Genomic DNA, 26167 nt, shown 5'->3' on the forward strand with positions numbered 1-26167 from the left:
GACTAGGGATTAGCCGAACACCCCCCCCCCCCCCCCCGTTCGGTTCGCACCAGAACCTTCGACCGGACCGAACATCCGCGAGAACATTTAAAACCCCATTGACGTCTATGGGACGCGAACGTTCGAATTCAAAAGTGCTCATTTTAAAGCCTAATATGCAAGTTATTGTCATAAAACGTCTTTGAGAACCCGGGTCTTGCCCCAGGGAACATGTATCAATGGAAAAAAAAGTTTTAAAAATTTTTGTTTTTTCAGGAGCAGTGATTTTAATGATGCTTAACCACTTCCATACCGGGCCTATTTTGTCACTTCTCTCCTACATGCATAAATCATAATTTTTTTGTTAGAAAATTACTCAGAACCCCCAAACACTATATATATATGTTTTTTTAGCAGACACCCTAGGGAATAAAATGCCGGCCATTGCAACTTTTTATCTCGCACAGTATTTGCGCAATAATTTTTCAAACGCCTTTTTTGGGGGAAAAAATGGTTTTGTGAATTAAAAAATAACAAAACAGTAAAGTTAGCCCAATTTTTTTGTATAATGTGAAAGATGAAGTTACGCCGAGTAAATAGATACCCAACATGTCACGCTTTAAAATTGCACACACTCATGGAATGGCGCCAAATGTCAGTACTTAAGAGCTACCGGAGATAGGGGCATTTAAAAAAAATGTTTTTATTATTTTATTTTTTATTTTACTCAATTTTATTTTTACACTTATTTTGACATTTTTTTTTTGATCACTTTTATTCCTATTACAAGGAATGTAAACATCCCTTGTAATAGGAATGGTTCGTGACAGGTACTCTTTATGGAGAGATGCGGGGTCAATAAGACCCCACATCTCTCCTCCAGGCTGGAAAGCATTAGATCGTGAAAAAAAATTCACCGATCTAATGCTTTCAGCCGCGATTGCAGCTGTGTTTACATTCCAGGACCCGGGCGTGACGTCATAACATCGTGCCCGGGCCTCTGACGATCATAGAGATGACTCCCAGTCTACTCTATGGTTTCCATAGGACGCCGGCGGATCGTTTCTCCGGGTCTCCGATGGCAAAGGAGAGCCTGGAGAAGCACCGGATGGCGGTGGGAGGGGGGGCGTCCCCTCCCACCGCCTATAAGAACGATCAAGCGGCGGAACCGCCGCTATGATCGTTCTTATGGTGCAGGGATTCGTCGGCTAAAGAGATGGATATCTGAATGATGCCTGTGGCTGCAGGCATCTTTCAGATATCCCCACTGAAAGTCCAGGATGTCATATGACGTCCTTGGGCTGGAAGTGGTTAAATAAAAAAAAAAAAAAAATGAAAAATTCCTTTAAATATTGTAACTGCTGGGTGTCTATAGTATGCCTGTGAAAACGTCTTTGAGAACCCGGGTCTTGCTCCAGGGAACATGTATCAATGGAAAAAAAGTTTTAAAAACGGTTGTTTTTTTCAGGACTCCTTACTGTGTGTAAGAAGCTGTGTGTAAACATGCATTTTTTGCTGTGAAAATGACAATGGTCCCAAAAATGTGTCAAAATTGTTCGAAGTGTCCGCCATAATGTCGCAGTCATAATGTAGCTGCCTAAAGGTCCGGGTCTTAAGTGGTTAAACACCATAGACTGCAGTATGGTGATCACTACAAATATCATGAGGAGCCATTGGAGAACAGGGAGAAAAGGCAGGTGGACACATGAATGTAGTAGTGTATTTAGGTTTTGTGCTGCCCTAGGCCTGACTAAACTCGTGCAACCTCCAATTTAAATATGACCCACCCCTTCCTGTCAAGGCCACACCCCTTCCTGTTTAAGACCTTTTTTTCCAGTGGAAACACTAGTTCTGAGGGCCTTGGGAGGGGGGGGAGAGTTTCCATTAATTTGCAGAGATTTCCTCTCACTTCCTGTTTGGCTATGGGGCAGGAAATAAAGAGAAATGAACGGATGGCTAAAAAAAATATAACCATCCCTTACTTATGGAAAAAAAAGTGTTGCCTATAGTTCTACTTTGAGCACAAATTTCTGCAAAATCTATGGAGGACTAAGAGGATATAACCATGCCAGTGGTGCAGCAGAAAACAAAGCACTGTGATGAAGGTACTGTATGTGGTCCAGGCGGTGAGCAAAAGAAGGATTGAAGGCAGGAACAAATAAATACATCCGTTTATTTTTCTCAGCAGTAATCAACAGAAATAAAATTAAAGAGGAGTTCCACCCAAATTTGGAACTTCCTCTCAATCCACTCCTCTCCCCCTTACATGCCACATTTGGCATGTAATTTTTTTGGGGGGGGAGTGGGGGCTTCAGCACGAGTGGGACTTCCTGTCCCACTTCCTCCTTCCTGTAGGCGACTAAGCTTAGTCGCCTTCAGGAAGTGGCTGCTGTAGGCGATCGCCTAGGACACGTCACAGGTCCTAGGCGATCTCCTGGCCAATTACACGGCGCGGCGCCGGGCCGCGCCGCTCGCGCATGCGCAGTGCCGCGCCGCTCGCGCTCGCGCATGCGCAGTGGGTGCCCGGCCGTGAAGCCGAAAGCTGTCACGGCCGGGTGCCCACACTGAAGATGAAGACGCCGGCCGGGGAGGGGGGGAGAGGAGCGGAGCCCCGGCCGGCGCGTCGCTGGAGCGCTGGAGCAGGTAAGTGCCTGTTTATTAAAAGCCAGCAGCAACACTTTTTGTTGCTGCTGACTTTTAATAAACATACAAATGGCTGGAACTCCCCTTTAAGATTCTTTAATATGTACAACTGACACAAGCAAAGGAGGCAGGAGAGTCCTACTACCTACCTGACAGGTATATGTGACCATGTCAGTGACCCTTGTGTCTGCACCATACCTATCAAACCGGCAGCAGTGCGGCCGCTTTATGGGGGCACCAGAACGATTTGTCTTGTGGTCCTGTCCACCTCATAAGACTAGGCCACAGCCGTCCCAAGCCAGTGGGGACTCTTTTCATGCTGCCCCCCTGCAAAGTGCTGCCCTAGGCCTGGGGCTTGTTGGCCTAGGCCAAGATACAGCGTTGCATGAATGGGTATTTTTGGCCATGCCTAGACTAGATTTAACCGTGTTTTCCTGGAGTGTCTTGTACATTCACAGAAAAGCATCAGGTTCACTTTAATCCCCTCTTACTAGCAGCACATTCTCAGTTCTCCTAAACTTCCTTACTGATTCATTCCACCACTGGCTGTGTGAAGAAGAAGCCCTGAGCTAGCTCTATGTTGCTCCAGTTGCAGCATGCATTTTACTAAGGACTCTCCAAACCCCAATGGGACTCCAATGGGCCGATCCGAAAGTACCAACTCTGTCATGTTGATTGAGTTAGGCCTCGTACACACGACCGAGAACTCGACAGAATCCATCAAGAAACTTGGTGGGGAAGCTTTTTTGCCGAGGAAAACGGTTGTGTGTACGTTTTTCATCGAGGAAACTGTCAAGGAACTCGACGAGAAAAAAGGAGAACAAGTTCTCTTTTTCCTCGACGGGAGTCTCAATTTCCTCGTCGTGTTCCTCGTCGGGCTGGTTTTCGACGAGTGTGTGTATGCTAAGAAACCCGCGCACCTTCGGTAAAATTAGCGTTTGCAATGGAGATAACACATTTGTCACGCTGTAACAGACTGAAAAGTGCAAATTGTCTCTTACCAAACTTTTACTTAACACGCAGTAACATGAGATTAGCAAAAGCAGCCCCAAGGCTGGCGCCAGTGGAATCGAACTTCCCCTGCCATTGTATGTGTTGTACGTCACCGCGTTTGAGAACGAGGAGATTTTGTCTTGAGCGTGTGTACGCAAAGCAAGCTTGTCGAGTTCCTCGACAAGCCTAACAAGGAACTCGTCGAGGAAAACGATGTGTCTCGCCCGACGAGTTCCTCGGTCGTGTGTACGAGGCCTCACATGTTCCTCCATACCTAGAAGTCCTGGGTAATTTCTTTGCTTCTGATGTCTCAATAGAGAGGTGGGGAGTGAAGTAAAAAGTGAGTACTACCTGTACTACTAGGGAGGGAGGCATTGAAGAGTATTCGATTAAATAACAGTATACATTTACACCTGCACACAACCCTAATAATAGGTGTACACCAGTTTTTTTGTTATTGTTTTTGTTGCAGACCAGCCCTTTAGAGCACCTCAGGGATTTTCTTGGTAAATACTGGCGAAAAGCACAGCCATGTTCAACACCTCCCATAACTATCACTTAAACACATTTCAGCATGGCACATGTCGGCATTACCAAATCACATTTTGTAAATTAATATTTACTCTTTCTTGCCATGTATACAAACCTGTTTCTGTTTCCCAACGCCTAGGCCAGGCATGTCCAAAGTCCGGCCCGGGGGCCAATTGCGGCCCCCTGGTGATTTAATATGGCCCTCCTGGGGATTTGGATATATATAGCCATTGCAGCCTCACATGTGCCCTGTGCCCTGGGGGGCACAATAGATATATACCCTATTTATCAGCGCTGCCTCAGAGGGGACAGGACGTGCGCCGTCAGATTACATAAAGAGAATCTCCTGTTTACTCGGCGGCGTCTGTAATAGGAAGTCCCGTTTCCTGGGATGCCATTGGATGACTGTTCTGTTTATCATAGGAGGCGGGACTTTGTATTAAAGAGGCCAGGAGTAAACAAGAAATTCTGCTGTTTGTAATCTGACGTCCCTCCCCCTCCCTGTCCCCTCCGAGGCTGCAGATGGGCATCGATCAGGCTGCACTGATAGCAATGTTAAGGCTGCATTCATGGCACATGTGAGGCTGCATTGATTGCAATGGTAAGGCTGCATTGATTGCAATGGTAAGGCTGCATTCATGGCAATGATGAGGCTGCATTCATGGCAATGGTGAGGCTGCATTCATGGCAATGGTAAGCCTGTGCGTGTTATACGCTGATAAATACGGTATATACAAATAACACGCCCAAGCTCAACCTCAGTCATGAGCAGCGCTCTGGGATTCGTTGGGGCCACAAAAGAGATATATACAGTATATCCAAATAACATGCCTGAGCTCATCTCTTCACCACACACAGCTACAAAGGCAAGATAATTATTGTCGGGCAGTGTATTAGTGCTCGGGCAAACACACTTAGATCAAATTTTAATGGTTCAAAGAATGTCAGGCAAAATGGTCGGCCCTCGAGCAAGTTCACTTCATCAAATGTGGCCCTCTTTGAAAAAAGTTTGGACACCCCTGGCCTAGGCAGACAAGATCACGCAATCTCTGAGCTAGCCCACTGTTAACACAGAGATAGGTGCAACAACCATTCTCATATGGATGCATCTCATAAAATGCAATGAATCAGTAATTCAATTAAAAAAGTGAAACTCATATATTTTTTATAGATGTGTTACACGCAGAGTGATATATTTCAAGCATTTATTTTAATTTTGTTGATTACAGCTTATAGCTAGTGAAAACCCAAAATTCAGTGTCTCTGAAAATTTGAATATTACATAAGACAAATAAAAAAAAAGGATTAATACAGAAATGTTGGCTTAAAGAAAAGTATATTCATGTACAGTATAGAATGCACTCAATACTTGGTCAGGGCTGCTTTTGCATGAATTACTGCATCAATGTGGCGTGGTATGGAGAGAATCAGCCTGTGGCACTGCTGAGGTGTTATGGAAGCCCAGGTTGCTTTGATAGTGGCTTTCCGCTCATCTGCATTGTTAGTTCTGGTGTCTCTCATCTTCCTCTTTACAATACCCCACAGATTCTCTATGGGGTTTAGGTCAGGCGAGTTTGCTGACCACTCAAGCACAGTGATACCATAATCATTAAACCAGGTATTGGTACTTTTGGCAGTATGGACAGGTTCCAAGTCCTGCTGGAAAATGAAATCAGCATCTCCATAAAGCTGGTCAGCAGAGGGAATCATGAAGTGCTCTAGAATTTCCTCATAGATGGCTGCGCTGACTTTGGACTTGATAAAACACAGTGTACCGAACACCAGCAGATGACATGGCTCCCCAAATCTCATGGCCTGTCGAAAATTTTGCATTTCATTTGGAAATGAAGGTCCCAGAGTCAGGAGGAAGAGTGGAGGGGCACAGTTCCCAAGTTGCATGAGGTCCAGTGTGAAGTTTCCACAGTCAATGATGATTTGGGGAGCCATGTCATCTGCTGGTTCTCATGATCACTTAGTGCCCCTGTTCCTCATTCAAGCACCCGGGTGTTGGCTGTTGCTTTTCCTCCCTGTCTGTGTTCACCTATTGACTGATTGATCTGGTCAGTCACCTGATATAAGCAAACTGAACACTCTATCCCTCACTTGTGATATAGATAGAGACCTGCATTGTTCTGATCAAGCCTTCCATTTGCCTGCACTACTTTGCTGTTAGATCTCCCTGTGTATGACCCGGATCGGATATCGGACCATCCCAGAACTCCACCTGCCTTATTACCTGGACCGTTTTAGAACCACGCTATCTGCTAAACTGCAAGTAATATGTTTGCTCTGTTCACGTCTACCTGGGTGGGCTTGGCCAGATTCTATAGCATTGTGTTTAAGTCCTGGGGGCAACCAAGTACCGGTAGGCCTGCTTGTCTTAAGGGAAAGGGTGCTGCTATAGGTGAAATGCATCGTAACCAGCTATAGTGTCTGACCACCTGTGTTGGGGTAGACGTGACATTTGTGACACTGGTGTTGGTCCACTGTGTTTTATGAAGTCCACAATCAGCACAGCCCTCTACCAGGAAATTCTAGAGCACTTCATGCTTCCCTTTGCTGACCAGCTATATGGAGATGCTGATTTAATTTTCCAGCAGGACCCGGCACCTGTCCACACTGTCAAGAGTACCAATACCTGGTTTAATGATCATGGTATCACTGTGCTTGATTGGCCAGCAAACTCGCCTGACCTAAACCCCATAGGGAATCTGTGGGGTATTGTCAAGAGCAAGATGAGAGACACCAGACCCAACAATGTAGACAAGCTGAAGGCCGCTATCAAAGCAACTTGGGCTTCCATAACACCTCAGCAGTTCCACAGGCTGTTTGCCTCCATGCCACGCCCCATTGATGCAGTAATTAATGCGAAAGGAGCCCCGACCAAGTATTGCGTGCATTCTATACTGTAGAAAAAAGAAATGTTCCTGGACTGCCGCACTCTGATAGGCGATTTATTGAAACAAAATGAACAAAGGATAAAATCCAAAGCTGTATAACATCCAACAATTCATGCAACACTGCAATCAATGGTAGAAAGTGGACACAGGAGACAAAAAAGCCAACATGTTTCACATCATGGATAGATGCTTAGTCATTCTATACTGTACATCAGTGGTCTCAAAGTACCGGCCCGCGGGCCATTTGCGGCCCGCGGACCAGTTATAAATGGCCCTCAGACAGGGTGGAAGTGAGGGGAGCAAAAAAAAAAAAAAAAAAAAAAATTTTTTTTTTTTTGAGCTGGTGCCATCTGGTGGTGAGCCGTTGGTATTACAAGTTATTACCACCAGATATGAGCTGGCGCCATCTGGTGGTGGCCGTTGGTATTACAAGTTAAGCATTACAAGTTAAACAGCAATTCTAATGTCATTTTACACTATTTTCACTGCCATATTCTTCCCTCTAATTAGAACCCCCAAACATTATATATATTTTTTATCCTAACACCCTAGAGAATAAAATAGCGATCATTGCAATACTTTCTGTTACGCCGTATTTGCGCAGCGGTCTTACAAGCGCACTTTTTTGGGAAAAAAAATACACTTTTTTTAATTAAAAAATAAGACAACAGTAAAGTTATCCCCATTTTTTTTAATATTATGAAAGATAATGTTACGCCGAGTAAATTCATACCCAACATGTCACGCTTCAAAATTGTGTCCGCTTGTGGAATGCCGACAAACTTTTTTACCCTTTAAAATCTTCATAGGCGATGTTTAAAAAAATCTACATGTTGCATGTTTTAAGTTACAGAGGAGCTAGAATTATTGCTCTCACTCTACCAATCGCGGCGATACCTCACATGTGTGGTTTGAACACCGTTTACATATGCGGGCGCTGCTCACGTATGTGTTCGCTTCTGCGCGCAAGCTCGTCGGGACGGGGTGCGTTTTCTGGCTCCTAACTTTTTTAGCTGGCTCCTAGATTCCAAGCAAATTTGTCAAACCCTGACTTACACCAGTGCTGGTGGTAATAATGCGCTCGCTGACACCAGTGCTGGGGGTTAATAATGTGTTCGCTGACACCAGTACGGTTGTTTTTGAAGTTTGAAAGTTTGCATGCGGCCCCCCATGGCATATGAAAACTTGTCTTGTGGCCCTCAGGTAATTTGAGTTTGAGACCCCTGCTGTACATGGACATGTACAGGCAGTGTGTGTGTTATGTTTAATCCTTATATAATGTATTATTCTCCCTAATGGAACTACGTGGTTATGATGTAATTTCCTGTCTCTGTGTTCTTGTTGTTTTCCAACAAAGCAAGAAGGGCTCAGCCATGTGTCCAGCACCATCTTGATTGGTAAGAATCATATCTGCAGCAGCTTTTCAACACTGCCTACCAGGAGCATTGTCATTGTTATACAATACTAGTGAGATAAGAGGCTCAGCAAGGTACAACCACTGTGCTGCACCGCCAAGTAGGAAGCTGAACCTGCAAATGTAATGGGCAATATGCCAGGGGTCAAGTCCTGGGAAAAAAAGTGTGGGAACTCCCACCCAAGATCCACTCCCCCACAAAAAAAAAAAAAAATGATACGCTCATATGCATAATTACTAAACCGCATGTTTTTTTTTTTTTTCGATCCACTGTACCTTAGTAATCCTTTATGTTACTGGCCGCTTCCTGTATATGGATTCATCAGGTAGTGTCCGCACACTACCTGATGAATCCATATACAGGAAGCGGCCAGTAACATAAAGGATTACTAAGGTACAGTGGATCGAAAAAAAAAAAAAAACATCACTTCCTCGATGCCGCAATGTCTCCTGGGAGCTTATGTCATTGTTCCCAGGAGACATTGCGGAGGTCTGCCGCGAGTTATCGCGGGACTTAGAACTTTAAGTTAACTTTAAATGATAACTCGTGGCAGACCTCCGCAATGTCTCCTGGGAACAATGACAAAAGCTCCCAGGAGACATTGCGGCATCGAGGAAGTGACGGAACCCCCGCACACTACCCGATGAATCCATATACAGGAAGCGGCCAGTAACATAAAGGATTACTAAGGTTCGCCTGCCCCTGACAGTGACTCAAGCTGGACATCGCCGCTTAGTGAAGGATTGGCTCCTGGCAGCTTGGCTGCTCTAGTCCTGCAAAGGGAACTGCGTTCCTGCTGTGAAAAAAGTGCAGGGACTCCATTCCCACACGTTCCCGCAGGACTTGAGCCCTGGCAATATGGCTGCCCTTATGTGCATATACAAGCAATTTGCAGACAAGTGTTCTTAAAATGGATATCCAGCTTCTGCCCTCCAGTGTGGTCCCCAAACCTATAGTGCTGTTCTGGCACTCCTGGGTCACCACTTCCAGGGGGCATTTGGCATTGCAGGCAGTCTGCCTTCTCAGCCCTCAACAAGAGCAGGTACCACCACTCAATTAAGGAGGCACTGGGCCCCTTTCAATCCTCCACACCAGGCAACATTTTCCTGACCCCCACCTTACCCAGTACACACTTAATTTGGTTTCTTTCCCACAAGGAAGATCCCCCAGAACCCCCATCATACTAGCAGGGATAACATATAGCCAGCCATCCTAGTCAAAAAGCCAGTATGATAGGACAACACCCCTACTGGACACTAATAAGAACATACTACACTTGATCTTAGCCAAAAGGCCAAGGTACTTGCTACCCCCTCCCCCCCCAAAAAAAAAATATATGGTTAAATATAGTTTACAAATGTCTTAAAGGTGGGAGGAAGGGCCTGGAGTAAACAGTTCAACAAAAGGAAAGTGGAGTTCCGCTTTAATATTGCCTGCAACCGCGAAACCTTTACGGTTCATCTGTATCTCTCTCCATATCTAAAGAAGACTGCAGCTCCCCTCTAAATAACTGATTCAGGGCATGCTGGAACTTTTAGTATCACAATGACTGGTGAGTCTATGCTATCATGTCTCATTTAATTCAACCCGTTAAAGCAATTATTTAATCAATAGCTGGAGCGCAGCCCCCATCCATAATGCAGTGCGGCCCTTTTAGCGCACAACATAAATATATTCTACAGCCATAAGCTCATACAGCACCGGCGACGTCACAAAGCCGAGGAAATTGGATTGACACCAGTCTGAGCAGTCTGCAGAAAGCATGCTGACCATTTCTGAGCGCAAGACTGCAACACCCACAATGCACTGCAAATGACCGTCAACAGACTGCTGAGCTAAAACCGAATACTGAGACATTTCTGAAAATACGGAAAACTCATGCAATTACTTTTTTTGTAATAAAACACACACTAGCAGTTGCTTTTCATTTATTTTTTTCTCAACACACCCTGCAGTATTTCTGCTGATTTTACTGTACATCACAGGATCCTTGCTCTTCACAATGAATAAGAGGGATAGGCTACCGCTACCCATTATTCATTGCAAGCACGTGAGGGGGGGAGGGAGTTATGTACACATTACCGCAAGCACTGTGACACGAGGAAAATATGAAAACGGATGTCACCAAAATGCTTTGCAAGCCCAGAAATAAGAACTACAAGGCCCATAATGCACAGCGGCATCACTGCCAGGCATGGGTCATGATGCAGGGGTTGCCTAGAAACAGATACAGAATCAAAAGATGTACCATATTGATGGAACTGATACAAGTAATGGTGGAATCTTGGCTTGTATATCAAAGACAAGGGAAGAAATGTGTGTTACTTAAAACTACTAGGGAGGTGTTTTCCTTTATTATCCACTTGAGACCCGCGCTATTGACAAAAGATGTCAACAGCGCGGCTCTCAGGTGCCAACTGGACGTCTTTGGGCGTCATTTAAAGTGCATTACCCGCGCGCGCCTCTGGGGGGCGCGCAGCGGGTAAACACTGTCCCGGCGCATCGCTGGGAAGCCGATGCGTGTAGCTGGCGGCCGCGATGTCCGCCGGGTACACGCGATCGTCGGTAACACAGCAGGGACGTGGAGCTCTGTGTGTAAACACAGAGCTCCATGTGCTGTCAGAGGAGAGGAGACCGATCTGTGTCCCTTGTACATAGGGACACAGCATCGGTCACCTCCCCCAGTCACCCCCCTCCCCCCACACAGTTAGAACACACCCAGGATACACATTTAACCCCTTCCTCACCCCCTAGTGTTAACCCCTTCCCTGCCAGTCACATTTATACAGTAATTAGTGCATTTTTATAGCACTGATCGCTGTATAAATGTAAATGGTCCCAAATTTGTGTCAAAAGTGTCCGATACGTCCACCGCAATATCCCAGTCCCAAGAAAAATCGCAGATCGCCGCCATTACTAGTAAAACAAAAAATAATAAAAAAAATCATAATTCTGTTCCCCATTTTGTAGGCGCTATAACTTTTGCGCAAACCAGTCGCTTATTGCGTTTTTTTTTTTACAAAAATACGTCAAAAAATACGTATCGGCCTTAACTGAGAAAAAAAAAAAAAAATTGGGATATTTATTATAGCAACAAGTAAAAAAAATATATATTTTTTTTAAATTGTCGCTCTTTTTTGTTTATAGCGCAAAAAATAAAAACCGCAGAGGTGATCAAATACCACCAAAATAAAGCTCTATTTGTGGGGGAAAAAGGACGTCAATTTTGTTTGGGAGCCACGTCGCACGACCGCGCAAATGTCAGTTAAAGCGACGCAGTGCCGGAAGCTGAAATTTCGCCTGGGAACGAAGGGGGTTTATGTGCCCAGTAAGCAAGTGGTTAAAGCGGTGGTTCACCCTCAGTGACACGATTTTACCATCGAGACAGGCATTGTAGCGCGAGCTACAGTATGCCTGTCGCGATTTTTTTACCCCCGTACTCACTGTGTACTCGTACATTATAGATTTCGGCTCCCGCGGGGAATGGGCGTGCCTATGGAGAGGGAGGATGATTGACGGCCGGCCCTGGCACGTCACTCTCCCCGAAGACAGCCGGAGTAGGTCTCGGCTCTTCACGGCGCCTGCGCACAGGCTATGCGCAGGCGCCGTGAAGAGCCAAGCCTATTTCGGCTATTTCCGGAGAAGCGTGACGCGCCAGAGCCGGCCGTCAATCATCCTCCGTCTCCATAGGCACGCCCATTCCCCGAGGGGAGTCGGTATCTTCGATGTACGAGTACACGGTGAGTACGGGGATAAAAAAATCGGGACAGGCATACTGTAGCTCGCGCTACAATGCCTAATTTTATGGTAGAAGAAATTTTTTTTTTATTTTTTGGGTTTATAGGGTGAACCCCCGCTTTAAACTGCTATAGGGAAACAAGGGCAGTATTCTTATTGGCGCTCACCCCTTCCGTTCTCTTACAAAAAGTCCACTGCCATATGTGCAACTGTAATCAAAGGTTATATCGAGTTATAGTGGGGGGAGAAATTTGGAGTAGGAGGGGTTAAAGCCGGGATAATTAGGAAGAACTGTGTAATATGAAGCAATAGAAGGAGTTATGGGGAGTTTAAGACCCCTTTCACACTGGGGCGTTTTTCCGGCGCTTTAGCGCTAAAAAAAGCACGTGAAAGAAGCTTCATCTGCATCTCCCAATGTGAAAGCCTGAGTGCTTTAAAATCCTTTTCACACTGGCAGAGCCTTAAAAAAACGCTGGTAAAGCGCCGCTAAAACTAGCGGCGCTTTAACAGCATTTTTCAAGCGCTAGCAGGGCGCTTTTAACCCCCTGCTAGTGGCCGAATAAAGTGTTAAAAGCGCCCACAAAGCACTGCTGCCAAGGTGCTTTGCAGGCGCTTCTCATTGATTTCAAAGAAGACTTTTTTGGACGCCCTGCCAGCGCAGCGCCTCAGTGTGAAAGCACTAGGGTTTTCACATTGGGATTGCAGATGAGGCTTCTTTCAGGCGTTTTACAGGTGCTTTATTTAAAGCTAAAGCACCTCCTGAAAAACGCACCAGTGTGAAAGGGGTCTTATGCCGCATACACACGACCGTTTTTCAGGTTGTAAAAAATTACGTTTTTTTTTTTATGTCATTAAAAACGATTGTGTGTGGGCTCCAGAGCATTTTTCACGATGTAAAAAATGGGCATTAAAAAATGTTCATGTCGTTTTTAACTTTCTCGTTTTTAACGTGAAAAAAAACGTGCATGCTCAGAAGCAAGTTATGAGACGGGAGCGCTCCTTCTGGTAAAACTAGCGTTCGTAATGGAGTAAGCACATTCATCACGCTGTAACAGACTAAAAAAGCACAAATCGTCTTTTACTAACACGAAATCAGCAAAAGCAGCCCCAAGGGTGGCGTCATCCGCATGGAACTTCCCCTTTATAGTGCCGTCGTACGTGTTGTACGTCACCGCGCTTTGCTAGAGCATTTTTTTTTCACAATCGTGTGTAGGCAAGGCCGGTTTAACAATCTGGTTGAAAAAAACGTCGTTTTTTCTAGACCATTAAAATTTTTATTTTTTACATCCCGAAAAACGGCCGTGTGTACGCAGCATTACACCTTGCTTATCTAGCACCTGAGGCTCAGAAGTGCATAGTGCACAGGCCACTACATAAAATACAACCAAATATGTCAGTACAAATATCGCCCCCATAGTACAGATCTCAGCCTATCTCCTCAGTACAGACCCCCTTGGTAAAGACTCCCCCATACAGAGAGCCCCCAATACAGGCATCCTCCAGTACTGTCCCTCCCAGGGCCGATCCTAGGCAGGTGCACGGGGTACTCCGCACCCAGGCGCCGCAGAGGTGGGGGTGCCGAAGCTCCAAAGTGCTCCCCTCCCTCCTCCTTGTCTGTGTCCAGAGGCGGAGCGCATGTTCCCCATCCCGCTTGCTCTCTCCGCTGGCAACTGACAAGAGCGCATACTCGGAATTTGGGCTGGGCACCACAGCGGAGTCTAGTACCGGAACACGTTCCGGTACTAGGCTCCACTAATTAATTCTGTCCAGTCTCCTGTCTGCCCCACCCCCTCTGCGTGTGTCGGCTCTTCTCCCATAGGTGGTGTGATAAGAGGCTTCTGGGTTGGCCGGAGCTGCTGCCAATCATCCCGTACACTCCCAGAAATGCTCTCCGAGTGCCACCCTCCAAGTGACCAAAGATGCCACATATGCCCCGCCCCCCCTGTAATGTACTTCTGCTCCCAGGGCTCCCAAGCTACAGGGATCTATTGGACAAGTACTGATCTATGGGGACACCTGATGTGGGGGGCTCTGATGGGGGACACCTGCTGTGGGGGTGCTCTGATGGGGGACACCTGCTGTGGGGGTGCTCTGATGGGGGACACCTGCTGGGGGGGTGCTCTGATGGGGTACACCTGCTGGGGGGGGACTCTGATGGGGGGACACTAATGAAGACTTCTTGGGGGAGCATCTCTGTTTGAATCGTAGCCATAGAAACATTTGTAAAGGGGAGGAGTTCGTAAGATGACCACGCCCATGTGGGGCGCCAGAAATATTTCTGCACCCAGGCATCTGTGACCCTGGGATCGGCCCTGGTCCCTCCCCTTATATAGACCCCGCAGTACAGACACCCCAAAGTACAGACATGCCCAGCACAGACACCCCTTGGAACAAACCCCCTTAATACCGACACTCCCTCCCAGTATAGACCCCCCCAGTGCAGACAATTCTATGTAAAGATACTCCCTAGTACAGACCACCTCAGAACAGACCCCCCTCCCTCTGAACAGACCCTCCTTCAGTGCAGACCTCCCTACCAGAGGCAGCGGGATATTAGAGTACGGGGAAGTCCTCCTCTTGGCTGCTTCATGTGACCGGAGCCAAGGAGGAGCCTCCCCTTGGCTCTGGTCTGTCTATACCCGATCTGTATGTCGAGTCATGTTTTTTTTTAATTTCGATGCATTCCACTAAATAAATAATTAAAAAATGAATTTGGGTAGCCAGCCGCCACCCCCGGACTGCCAGTACCCAGTGTGTGCTGCAATCCCCTAAGTACGCCAATAGAGCAAAGGGGATTATAGGCAGTATAATATGTAGACCATTATAAGCATGACAATACAAAAAAGCATGATTCGGTAAGTAAGAATTTTTGGGTTAACCACACAGTAATCAACAAGAGCCAACATGTTTTGGGGGCTCAAAACTTTCCCTTCGTAAGGGCAAGTGGTAAACGATTGGCTGACTTTTTAACATTATTTTGTCTAAATAAAAACGACTATTTATGTTTCGAGGAAAAAGATTTAACCTCCATGTACGGAAAGGTTTCTTCACAGTAAAGCCTCATACACACGATTGGACTTCCATCGGACAAATCTGTGGTTTTTTGTCCGAGGGGGCGTTGGCCGTGAACTTGTTCTGCATACAGACGGCAGAACTGTTTTCAGCCAACATTCACGAAACTACGTGGTTTTTCTGCTCTTTAGCGCCACCCTTTGGGCAACTTCTGCTAATGTTGTCTTATGGTTAGCATTGGTTTGGAGCATGCGTGTTTGTACTTTAGATTTTAGTCCAACGGATTTGTGTACACGCGATCAGATAATCAGACGGAACACATTTGTTGTCGGACAATTTGAGAGCATGCACAGCCCAACATTTGTTGTCGGAAATTCCGACTTGGCATACATTTAACCCACTGGCAGTACTGACCATCGTCTTTCTTATGTTCAACATCTCAGAAGATAGATATCATCTTGTTCTAGTTTTGATGGACCACTTTACCAAGTTTGCAGTGGCAGTTACTGACCAGACCGCCACTTCTGCCTTTCTTATGAATGTCTGCAGAAGATGAATTAAGACCAAGGACCCCATGTTTAAAGTGAGTTCTTCCAAGAATTGTGCCCTCACTAGGCATTGAGAAGTCACATACTACCCTGTACCACCCACAAAGTAATGTGAGAGGTTCAGCCACACCCTGATACACCCGCCAGGGATGGACTGGCCATAGGGACTACAGGAAGTTTCCCGGTGGGCCGATGGCTCAGTGGGCAGTTTTTTAAAACGGAGACTCTCTTAGACCCCCCTGTCTCTTAGTCCCCCCCTCTGTCTCTCAGTCCCCCCCCCTCTGTCTCTCAGTCCCCGTGTCTCTCAGTCCACCCCTCTTTTAGCCCCCTCCTCTGTCTCTCAGCCCCCTCTGTCTCTCAGACCCCCCCCCCTCTGTCTCTCAGCTCCCCCCCTCTGTCTCTCAGCTCCCCCCCCCTCTGTCTCTTAGCTCCCTCTTCTGTCTCATTCACTCCCTGACTCTTAGGCTGCTTTCACACTGGGGTGGGCATTGACGGTAAAACACTGTTAGTTTTAGCAGCACTTTAACGTCGTTTTAGCTGCACTATTCGGCGTCTAGCAGGCGCTTTTAACCCCCACTAGCAGCCGAATTCAAGGTTAAATGCGCCCATGTAGCGCTGCTGCCGAAAGTGCTTTGCAGGCGCTTCAGCTGCGGTGGCCATTAATTTCAATGGGCAGGAGCCGTTTGTACATTGCTCCTCCACCGCCCCCAAAGACGCTGCTTGGAGGACTTTTAACGCCCAGGAAGCGCCCCAGTGTGAAAGCACTCAAGCTTTCACACTGGGACTGCAGCGGAGGCATTTTTCAGTCAGTTTACAGGCGCAATTTTTAGCCCAAAAGCGCCTAAAAACCGCTTCAGTGTGAAAGGGGTCCTACACTCACTCCCTCTCTTTTACACTCACTCTCTTTTTCTTACACTCACTTCCCTCAACCCTCCCTCTCTCTCGCTCTCATTCCCCTCTCTCTCACCCTCTCATGATATACAATAATGGATGTAGGGCCCTTTTGGTGGGCGTGATTTTTCGGGGGGGGGCAGAATTTTATTGAATTAAAGTGGGCCGGTCTGGATGAAGTCCAGGGCCAAATTTTTGTCCCAGGCCAGCCCTGACACCTGCTGAGAGTCCTAGCTCATGGAAAATAAAGGAAATGGACCTATTAATTGGCTGGCGGTTGGTAATACAACCATGTGGTGCATTCCACGATGAGGTACCTTGGTATTTTTGTCTGCACTCTAGAGAGGCCCAAAGACTTTTGAGCCACAGTCCCCACAGAAGAACTAAAACACGCTCCGACTTCTTGGATTTGAAAATGGAAACAACGTCTGAAGTCCAACAGTTTGTTAATGACTGGTCATGGGTGGAGCGAGGGGAGTCAGAATTATCAAATATTAACATACAGCCTGGAGACTAGCCTGACGCAAAGATGTACACGAGAAAGGAAAAGTGCAAACACCATTGGAGGACCTCTCTGGAGTTGTCTTATAACAGCCTTTTCCAAATATGACTGTCTATGATATCCAGAGAGAAGGTACTCGAGAAAAACAGGGCCCCTATACCATAAGCTCTTCAAGCATGTCGAGAACCACAGAGGGGCCTATGCAGGGCCGGACTTACCATTGGGCTTGACTGGGCTCAAGCCCATGGGCCCTGCCCAATAAGGGGCCCCTTACGTTTACGTTTTTTCAATAATATGCCAGTCATTTAAAGTGGTTGTAATGTAAACCCTCGGAACAACATTGTCTTAAAAAATAGCCCATAACACAGGCAGCTGATCATTTGCATGACGTCACCGCGCTTGCGCACATTAGCCCCTCTAAACTGGCATTTAAAGCTTGCCAGAATGCAGTCTGTGAGAACTTCTCCTCTGTCCGGCACAGAGGAGAAGTCTTGCAGTGTTTAGCTCCCTCCACTCTTCCTGATACTCCCCCATGTGACTAAAGAAGACGTCACAAAAGGGGAGTGAAATAAAAAAGCAGCCACAGACACAGCAATGAATAGCTACGGCGCATGCGCGAGATTACCAACAGGGACACAGTAAGCGACGTCATAATTGGAATCACATAACAGCAGTACGAATGGCGATTGAGATACCCGGAAATACAGAGAACGAAACCATCCTAAAAAAGGTATTTGCAGGCCTCGTTTTTGGGGGATATATATATATATGTATTGCATTGCGATGAGCTTTTATAACTTAATAATTGAAAAATCGGCGTTATGCAATGTTTTTTCACCTTAATGTATAGATTGCATTAAGGTGAATTTTTTTTTTCATTTACAACTCCTTTAAGGTAAAAAAAATACCTTGCAGTGACCACCCCCCTAGTCCCCCATTTTACTTACCTGAGCCCCGAAATTACCTCAGCGGGGGATACGCCGTCCATTTCTCCACATGGTCTCAGGCTCTTGATTGGCTAGATTGATAGCAGCGCAGCCATTGGCTCCCGCTGCTGTCAATCAAAACCTATGATGCGGGAGCCGGGGGGTGGGCCCGAGTCATACATTCGGCGGCTATGGACACGAATGAATGACTCGGGAGCGTGCCCACAAGGTAACCCCCCGGGAGATCGCTTTTCCTAGGGGGGGTTATCTGATGCAGGGAGGAGCCGCCAAGGGAACCCAGAAGTCGGTGTTCGGGGGCCACTCTGTGCAAAAATGAGCTGCACAGTGGAGGAAAGTATGATATGTTTGTTATAAAAAAAAACGATCCTTTACAATCACTTTAAGTCTTACTCTTCGGGGCTCCGGCTACTGGGTGGGGAGCGGAGGAAGATTACTCCACCAAGGAAGGCAAGGAGATAGGCAGGCGACTGGCGGGGACTTGAGCCAAGGCAGAAGAACATACGAGCGGAGCTAAATGGGCATGCACCCGAAACTGAAGAAATATTCCCTCCGCTCGGACCAGCACATGATCATCAAAAAGGGGCACAGATAATGGAAAAAAATACACCCCCTAGTATGAGCAGTGGAGCGGGTGGTGTTTTTATTCTGCACCGATCGTCTTTCAAATTGCCCTACCCCCTGTTCAAACTCAATCCAGGGACGAAACCAGGGACAGACTTGGTTCGGGGACAGTGTCCTCAATCCGAGGACTGTCCCCGTAAACCGGGGATGTCTCGTCCCCCTTCTCAAAGACCACCAGGAGAAGCCATGGATCCTGCAAAATGTTACACACTGGCCTCCCATCTTAGGTCCATGCATCTGCTGTGAAGCCCTCTAAACCATCATCCACTGACACGCCTATAGGCAGAGACACGTTGCATTGTTTCCTAAAATCTGGAGCCAAGACTCCTGATGTGCTCCCAGAGACCCAATGTCAGTAGACCTATTGAATGCTTTGCACAGGACAACTTTAGTCTGCAAACTTCCCAGGGACCGCGATTTTAAGTGGGGTTGAGTGTAGCATAGTGCTATTCTACTTACCACTGTCTAGCAGTTATAGGCAGTGTAATATATAGTATATTGTGTTATAGTCAGTGAAAGACATCATGAATCAGGGCAGGGACAAGGGGTGGGCAGGAGGGACGGCTGCCCCGGGCGTAATGGTTTATTGCAGAGGTGGGGGGGCGCCCTGACCTAACCCTAAGGGAAGGGGGGGGCGCAGTTTGGCATCCTTGCCCTGGGCGCTGGATGCCCTTGCCCCGGCACTGTCATGAATACAGGCATTTAGCCCATTGGTGTCAAATTCAGACTTTTTGGGCACCAGGATGGCTCAGGTGCAGATTCTAGCCCAGCAACCTGTCAAAAGCTGTACCAAGCTTTTAGGGCCATATATGTTCAGGGATGTATACTCCAAATTCTGAATTCTTGGTAGCAGGCTGGATGCTCCACCTGTGCCTCCCAGGTACCCAAAAATGCCAGGATTTGATGCTGAGGGGCCAAACTACCTGTGTGCACGTAGCCTCAACCTAAAGTAATTTCAAAAGTCATTAATAATACTTTCAAATTGAAATTTCATTAAAATAATGTATGGAAATCCTACAATGAAGGGGTCCTCATGCAGACACATCCTGCTACAGAGACCCAAAACTGTCTCCCAATTGTTCATTCTCTCTGCCAATTGGCATTACAAGTGACCACGCCAATGCAGATCACAAAAGCATAGTCCACTGTTGTCGCCATCAGGATACCCGCCCTAAGAAATACCATACAGCCATCGCTGGAGTGAAGGTGTATGAGCAGTGGCTGCAAGGGGCTGTAGCAGATCAGCAGCACTGAGATCACACAAAGGATGAAAAAACGTGAACATTTTTAATAAAAATTGGCAGCTGTCTATGATACACGCTGCTTTAGCAAACTAAATATAATCTACTTTGGGTTTATATATATTCTCAACCAGCAGTCAATGGAGCCCTAGGTATCCTTCGGAGGTTGCTAGGGGATTCTTGAGCAAGGAGCGACTTCTGGCACTCAGATACATAACCACTGACACCAATGATCATTTTCGCTATTTGTAAAGGGAAATATTTCACACTGACCACAATCCAAGGAGCATTCTTTTCCGCTGATCACCAATGTGAGAAGCATTCTTCTCATTGACCATCAAAGTATGGAGTATTCTTCCTATTGACCACCATTGTATGGAGTATTCTTCCTATTGACCACCAATGTAAGGAACATTTTCCCACTGACTACCAATGTAAGGAGCATTCTTCTCATTGACCGCCAATGTATGGAGTATTCTTCCTATTGACCACCATTGTATTGAGTATTCTTCCTATTGACAACCATTGTATGGAGTATTCTTCCTATTGACAACCATTGTATGGAGTATTCTTCCTACTGACCACCAATGTAAGGAGTATTCTTCCTATTGGCCACCAACGTAAGGAACATTTTCCCACTGACTACCAATGTAAGGAGCATTCTTCCACCGGCCACCTATGTAAGGGGCATTCTCCCCACCGACCAACACTGTAAGAAGCATTCTTCTCACTGACCACCAAAATAAGGGGACATTCTTCCCATTGACCACCAATGTAAGGAGCATTATTCCTATTGACCCCCAACATAAGAAACACTTTCCCACTAACTACAAATGTAATGGGCAATCTTCCCACCGACCACCAATGTAAGAAGCATTCTTCCCACTGACCACCAAAGTAAGGGAGCATTCTTCCCACTGACCACCAAAATAAGGGGACATTCCTCCCTTTGACCACCAATGTAAGGAGCATTCTTCCCACTGACCACCAAAATAAGGGGCATTCTTCCCATTGACCACCAATGTAAGGAACATTTTCCCACTGACTACCAATGTAAGGATCATTCCTCCCACTGACCACCAATGTAAGGAGCATTCCTCCCACTGACCACCAATGTAAGGGGCATTCCTCCCACTGGCCACCAATGTAAGGGGCATTCTTCCCACTAACCAGCAATGTAAGAAGCATTTTTCCCATTGACCACCAGTGTGAGGAGTATTCTTCCCACTGACCACCAATGCAAGGAGCATTCTTCCCACTCACCGTCAATTTAAGAAACATTCTTCCCATTATAATATATGCATTCTTACCACCACCAATATAAGGGAGCATTTTCCCGCTAACCACCAATGTAAGAAGTATTCTTCCCATTGACCATCAATGCAAGGAGCATGCTCCTCACTGACAACCAGAGCAAAGTGCATTCTTCTCACTGACCACCAATGTAAGAAGTACTCTTCCCACTGACCACCAATGTAAAGAGCATTCTCCCCACTGACCAATGGGTATTATTGGGTACAAACAAATGTACTTTGAGCTGTAGATATAGTCATTGTTGCCAGGGGTCCCCTGAGACCTTAAACGTATTTCAAGGGTTCCTCCATGGTGAAAAGGTTGAGAATAGCTGCTTCAAACTATTTCTTTGTTTACATATCGCTGTAGCCTATAGGAACCAATGAGATTTTAATCAAGTCAGGTCAATCATAATGTATTATGATTGGCTGCTATGGCTTACTGCAGTTTGTCCTATTAGAACTAAGGCCCAGATTCACAAAGGAGATACGACGGCGTATCTCCAGATACGCCGTCGTATCTCTGAGTTGTGCCGTCGTATCTCTGAGTTGTGCCGTCGTATCTCTGAGTTGTGCCGTTGTATCAATGCGCCTGATTCTTAGAATCAGTTAAGCATAGATTTCTATTAGATCCGACCGGCGTAAGTCTCTTACGCCGTCGGATCGTAACTGCATATTTACGCTGGCCGCTAGGGGCGTGTACGCTGATTTACGCCTAGAAATATGTAAATCAGCTAGATAAGCGAATTCACGAACGTACGCCCGGCTGACGCAGTACAGATACGCCGTAAAGCGTAAAGTTACCCCTGCTATATGGTGGCATACATGCGGCGTACCAATGTTAAGTATGGACGTCGTTCCCGTGTCGAATTTTGAATATTTTACGTCGTTTGCCTAAGTCGTCCTATTTGGAGCAACGCACACTGGGATATGTTCACGGACGGCGCATGCGCCGTTCGTGAAAAACGTCAATCGCGTCGGGTCATGGTTATTTTACATAAAACACACCCCCCTGTTCCACATTTGAATTAGGCGGGCTTACGCCGGCCGATTTACGCTACGCCGCCGCAACTTACGGAGCAAGTGCTTTGAGAATACTGCACTTGCCCGTCTAAGTTGCGGAGGCGTAACGTAAATCGGATACGTTACGCCCGCCTATAGATACGCCGCTGTACGAGAATCTGGCCCCAACAGTATTAAAGTGGAGGTTCACCCGGAAATGTTATTTTTTAAGATTAGATTGCTGCTCATTTTGTCTAGGGGAATCGGGTAGTTTTTTAAAAAAAACGAAGCAGTGCTTACCGTTTTAGAGAGCGATCTTCTCCGCCGCTTCCGGGTATGGGCTGCGGGACTGGGCGTTCCTATTTGATTGACAGTCTTCCGACGGTCGCATCTATCGCGTCACGATTTTCCGAAAGTAGCCGAATGTCGTTGCGCAGGCGCCGTATAGAGCCGCGCCGACGTTCGGCTTCTTTCGGCTACTCGTGACGCGATGCATGCGACCGTCGGAAGAGGAACGCCCAGTCCCGAAGACCATACCCGGAAGCGGCGGAGAAGATCGCTCTCTAAAACGGTAAGTACTGCTTCATTTTTAAAAAAACTACCCGATTCCCCTAGACAAAATGAGCATCAATCTAATGTTAAAAAAAAAATTTCGGGTGAACTCCCGCTTTAAATTTAAATTGGAGCAATGTTAGGAGTCGCTATAGCATTTAGAAGGGTTAAACAGGGAGTAACCCACAGGAAACACAAGGCAGAAGATGGCAAAAAGAGGGCAGCTGTTGCCCGTAGGAACTAGTCCGATATCGTCAGTTAAATGACAGGGGCAGCATGGAGCAGTTCCCATAGCAACCAGATTACACATTTCCTTTTTCTAAGGGACGGTTGCTATGGGCAACAGCTGCACTTTTGCTCCAGCTTTCCTACATCGGCACGGAGCAATAAGGGGTGTGATAGGGGGAAAACGTTATCTGGAGTATGGGTTAGGTTGCTATAGAAGATGTAGAAGGCTTCTGCTATAGAAACAGAGACAGGATAATGGGAGAGAAGGGAGGAAGTGGGGATCTTATAGAGAAAGCTAAGACATGCCATGAGACAGGAATAATGTAGCGGGGCCAGGACAGGGGTGGCACAGAAAAGATGAGCATAGGGCACACTGCTGGGGGTAGGAGGGGGGGGACCAGGGCACAGAAGAGGTGGCACCATACCTGCAGCCTCCTGCGTCTGATGATGGCAGAGTCATCCATGTCATATGGAGAGTGCAGAACACAGAGGATCAGACAGGGAGGGGGAGAGAGAGAGAAAGGGAGGCGAGGAGGACGAGGAGGAGGAGGAGGAGGAGGAGGGAGGCTGCACACAGCTACACTTTAATACATCAACACAAAGGCTCAGCTACCTTTTACTAGCACACAGGGAGGAGGGGGAGGATGGACGACCAAACCCACAGGGCCATTACCGGAATACAGGGCAGGTAAAAGACCATTGTGGGCAGGCCGCACAAATGGGCAACATCAAACGGTACCCTTCGAGGGAAGATCGACAGGACAGCTGTTTGGAGGATGCATGAAGAGGCCACAAATTTACCAGTCAATTGGCAAAGCTTTAACACCGAGGATAAAGATCCTTATTTTACCCGTTTGACTGCCATTTTCCAATCTCGTCGGATGGCAGCTGAAAATAACTGTCATTTTTTTTATTATTATTATTAAATAAGGATCGCTATCCTGGTGTTTTTGCTTTGTGGATTCAGACTTGTATTTGCTGTTGATGTTGGCCTGCATGACTACACACCTTGAACCATCAGGCGTAGGCAAGCCCTATAGTTATTCCACCTTTAGGCCTCATTCACACAGGCGTGCCCATCCGCCACGAGAAGGGCCATCCTTGCCCACACCCGGATAGACAGGTGTCTGTGCATCCGCATACAGGCAGTCCTATTCATTTCTATTTGCACATAATAGGCCAGATTCACGTAGATCTGCGGCGGCGTAACGTATCGCATTTACGTTACGCCGCCGCAAGTTTTACGGGCAAGCGCTTGATTTTACGGGCAAGCGCTTGATTCACAAAGCACTTGCCGGCACCGAACCTAATGCGCATGCGCTGTCCCTTAAATTTTACGACGTGCATTGCGCTAAATGACGTCGCAAGGACGTCATTGGTTTCGACCTGAAGCTTAATTGACGTCCAGCCCTATTCACGGACGAGTTACCCAAACGACGTTAAATTTCAAAATTTCGACGCGGGAACGACGGCCATACTTAACATAGGATACGCCACCTAGGGGGCATGTTTATCTTTACGCCGTGTATCGCTTACGGAAACGGTGTATCTTTACTGCGACGGGCAAGCGTACGTTCGTGAATCGGCGTAACTACTCATTACCATATTCTACACCGACCTCAATGGACGCGCCACCTAGCGGCCAACGTAAATATTGCACCCTAAGATACGATGGCGCAGGCCGTCGTATCTTAGGCATGTTTAAGTGTATCTCAGTTTGAGAATACATTTAGACATACGACGGGCTTAGATTCGGAGTTACGTCGGCGTATCTACTGATACGCCGGCGTAACTCTTTGTGAATCTGGCCCAATGGCTGCATGGAGATGCTGCTCCCTATTTTATGGGTACAGTGTGCATTCGAGGACGCGCACTCACGCGGCTGTCAAATTGGGACTAGCAGCTGTGTCAGTGCAGCCAATGCATCCCAATAGGCATGAATGGGACTGTCTGCAGCCCCTGTGCAGGTAAAGATGACCCTTCACATGTTTGAACTGAACAGATAGGTATGCACATGTGAATTAGGGTTGGCACCTTTCCAGGATTCACCCGGACAGTCAAAGATTTGAATCATGTGTCCGGGTTTCAGTCTGCCTGAAACCGGACACATTATTCAGACCGGGTTGTGGCTCCCCAAGTAACCAAGATAGTCACACACAAATCTGTTGCCATCCAGGAGCTGCGGGAGTCTGTCTATGGACAGGGGCGATGATGTCAGCAAGAGCAATTTGGCCACACCCACTGTTTGCCACATAGCGCACTGCATTACTACTCTCCCTGGGGCACCCAAAGGTGTCCTGGGTGGCAACCCTAATGTGAATGAGACCTTCAATTTAAAACACAGTGGGGGAGATTTAAAGCTCCCCAATAGTGGCTGTAAAGCGCCTCTAAAACGATGGTAAAGTGCCGCTAAAACTATCTGCGCTTTACCGCTAACGCCCCCCCCCCCCCCCCGTAGCCTCAGGCTACTTTCACACTGAGGCGTTTTTCAGGCACTAAAGGGCCAAAAATAGCGTCTGTAAAGCACCTCTAAAACAATGGTAAAGCGCCGCTAAAACTCTCTGCGCTTTACCGCTAACGCCCCCCCGTAGCCTCAGGCTACTTTCACACTGAGGCGTTTTTCAGGCGCTAAAGGGCCAAAAATAGCAGCTGTAAAGCGCCTGAAAAACGCCTCTCCTGCCACCCCAGTGTGAAAGCCCGGACAGGAAAAAAAGTGCTGCAAGCAGAATCTTTGGGGTGTTGCGGGAGCGGTGAATACACCATGAAATCAATGGCCAGCGCTGCCGAAGCACCGGCAGCAGCGCTTTGCAAACGCTTTTAACCCTTGTTCAGCTGCTAGCGAGGGTTAAAAGCGCCCTGCTAGCGGCCAAAATGTGCCACTAAGACGATGGTAAAGTGCCGCTAAAAATAGCAGCGCTTTACAGCCGGCGATCCCCTCCCCGCCCCAGTGAAAGTGCACTAAGGCTGGGTTCACACCGGTGCGATGCGGGAACCACAGCGATTCCTGTGCGGGTTCCCACGTCGCATCTGACTCGCAGGCAGTTCACACTGCTCTAAGGGAACCGCTGCAGGTGTCAATATAAAGTTAATCTGTTTGCAGAACGCAGTGCGAACTGGGAAATAGGATGGAAT

General features: G+C 47.1%; 1 protein-coding gene across 4 annotated transcripts in view; it reads right to left on the bottom strand.

Moving 5' to 3' along the window:
• Positions 1 to 23531, bottom strand: part of MAST1 (microtubule associated serine/threonine kinase 1) — a 165208-nt gene extending 141677 nt beyond the window's left edge. For 3 of the 4 annotated variants that reach the window (XM_040346542.1, XM_040346544.1, XM_040346541.1), the window contains exon 1: positions 23461 to 23527. In XM_040346542.1, the coding sequence (XP_040202476.1) occupies positions 23461 to 23499 (39 nt within the window). In that variant the 5' untranslated portion in view covers positions 23500 to 23527. Of the gene's footprint in view, positions 1 to 23460 lie in introns of all 4 variants that reach the window. The other variant, XM_040346545.1, reaches the window with a different exon arrangement.
• Positions 23532 to 26167: the final 2636 nt, after the last annotated feature.

This window comes from Rana temporaria, chromosome 3 (assembly GCF_905171775.1).
Source record: "Rana temporaria chromosome 3, aRanTem1.1, whole genome shotgun sequence".
NCBI classification, from domain to species: Eukaryota; Metazoa; Chordata; class Amphibia; order Anura; family Ranidae; genus Rana; species Rana temporaria.